This window comes from Phaseolus vulgaris, chromosome 7 (assembly GCF_000499845.2).
Source record: "Phaseolus vulgaris cultivar G19833 chromosome 7, P. vulgaris v2.0, whole genome shotgun sequence".
Lineage (NCBI taxonomy): Eukaryota > Viridiplantae > Streptophyta > Magnoliopsida > Fabales > Fabaceae > Phaseolus > Phaseolus vulgaris.
In genome coordinates, this window is record NC_023753.2 from 19,698,793 (window position 1) to 19,700,527 (window position 1,735).

General features: G+C 50.7%; 1 protein-coding gene across 1 annotated transcript; it reads left to right on the forward strand.

Annotated features, from left to right (window-relative positions):
* The first annotated feature begins 514 nt into the window (after positions 1–514).
* Positions 515–1,201, forward strand: LOC137829216 (uncharacterized). Its single transcript, XM_068636013.1, has one exon. It carries the CDS (start codon positions 515–517, stop codon positions 1,199–1,201), a length of 687 nt encoding a protein of 228 aa, XP_068492114.1.
* The last annotated feature ends 534 nt before the right edge of the window (positions 1,202–1,735 follow it).

The following is a 1,735-nucleotide window of genomic DNA, read 5'->3' on the forward strand; positions in this document are numbered from 1 at the left end:
GAGACTGCTCCTACCTCCCCCAACCTTCGCCCCCAGAACTCACCTACTCCATCATCTCCGCCAGCCCCTCCTTCTCCTAACCACCCTCCAAACTCACCACCTCCTATCGCGGCCATGCCTCTTGCGCTCGTCGAGGTTGCTGCCCCACCAGCTCCCGTCGACAAAGGAAAGCGGGTGGTAGAGGTGCCTTCTAACGTTGATGAGGAGGACTCCGCTGAAGGGCAAGTCTTCAAGCGACGAAGGACGACTCAGTCTACTCCTTAGTCTGTGCCTCAAACTGCCCCCTCCGTCACTTCCTCCTCGGGGCTGAATCTCTGAGGGAGGACCCTCCCAGCGCCTCCTCACCACCTCATTCAAGGGCCTTGGAGGGTATGGTCAAAGCTGAACCTGAATCTGCCCACCACCTGCTCCAGAACTCCCCTCGCCCATCCAAGACTCACTGAGGGGTTTCTTGGAAGGGAGGTCTCCACGCGGCCAAGCTGAAGGGCCCAAAAAGGAAGGCATATTCTACTATATGGGCGCCTTTATGGCCTGTGCCAGCACCTGGCGCGAGCAAGCGAAAGCCAAGGCCATCGAAGCCTCCAACCTCCAAGCAGTAGAGAAAGAGGTCGCTTCTCTGAGAGAGGAGAAGGAGAGGTTGGCGCGCCACTGGGAACGTCAAGAGGAGGCCTACAAGGCTTCCTTGAAGGTGGCCCAGAAGTCCAAGGAGGAGGCCAACAAGCGACTACACGAGGTGGGGCAGGCGCATGCTGAACTCCTTAACCAAGTTGTGCCCCTCCGAGTGAAGGTTGCGGATCTGGAAGACGTGGCAAAGGCTTCTGAGGCACAACAGAAAAAACTTGAAGCCCAATGCGTTAACCGAGAGCAAAAACTTGGGAAGACTGAGGGGGAGCTAGCTACAAAGACCGAAGCGTTCCTCCTTCTCCAAGCTGAGAACGATAAGCTCCAAGCTGATGTAAGCAAGCTTCAGGTGGAGAAGGAGTTTCTAGACAAGCAGCTTGCCACCAAGGACTCCAGGATTGAAGAGTTGGAGAAGTCCAACAAAGAACTTCTCAAGGATATGGCTAACACCTTTGAGGAGGGATTCAAAGAGGCTCTGGCCCAAGCCACGTGCGAAAACCCAAAGATCAATACCTCAAACTGCGATCCCGGCCACCAGATCGTCGAGGGGAAGGTGGTGCCCCTCAACCTTGGGGAATGAACTGCTCTTGATTAATTTTCTTTTTGTAAATTTGTATTTTCCAACCTTTTACAATACTTTGAACTTCATCTGTAATTCTGACACTTAATCTTATGTATTTACATGCCATTTGGGGTGTTACCTTCAAATTCTTGTGCGATCTCAACTTTTCTTGCACCTTTATCTGCTTCTGTTTTCTTTACTATATTGAATATGTTACCCTCAATACATCTCTTCATCGCTTTTGGCTTTAATTCTTTAGGTAGCACGTGACCTTTTTCCTTACTCTTCTCTTCTTAGTCGCACTACATACCCTTCTCCTGATCTTTCATTTAGAACACCACTTGACCTTCATTTCTACGAGCAATCTTCCTCATGAAGGCGTCGCCTGCCTCGTCATTGCCCAAAGGCAAGGGAGGATTTAACTTCGCGTATCTTTCGTGTCTCTGATGCCTCGTGTTCTTATGCTTCTTCTTCTTGGTCTTAGAGTTTCTCTTGCCTTTTGGACTCATAAAAGTCTTCAACTTGCTCTTAACTTACTTGTCTTGAGCCCCC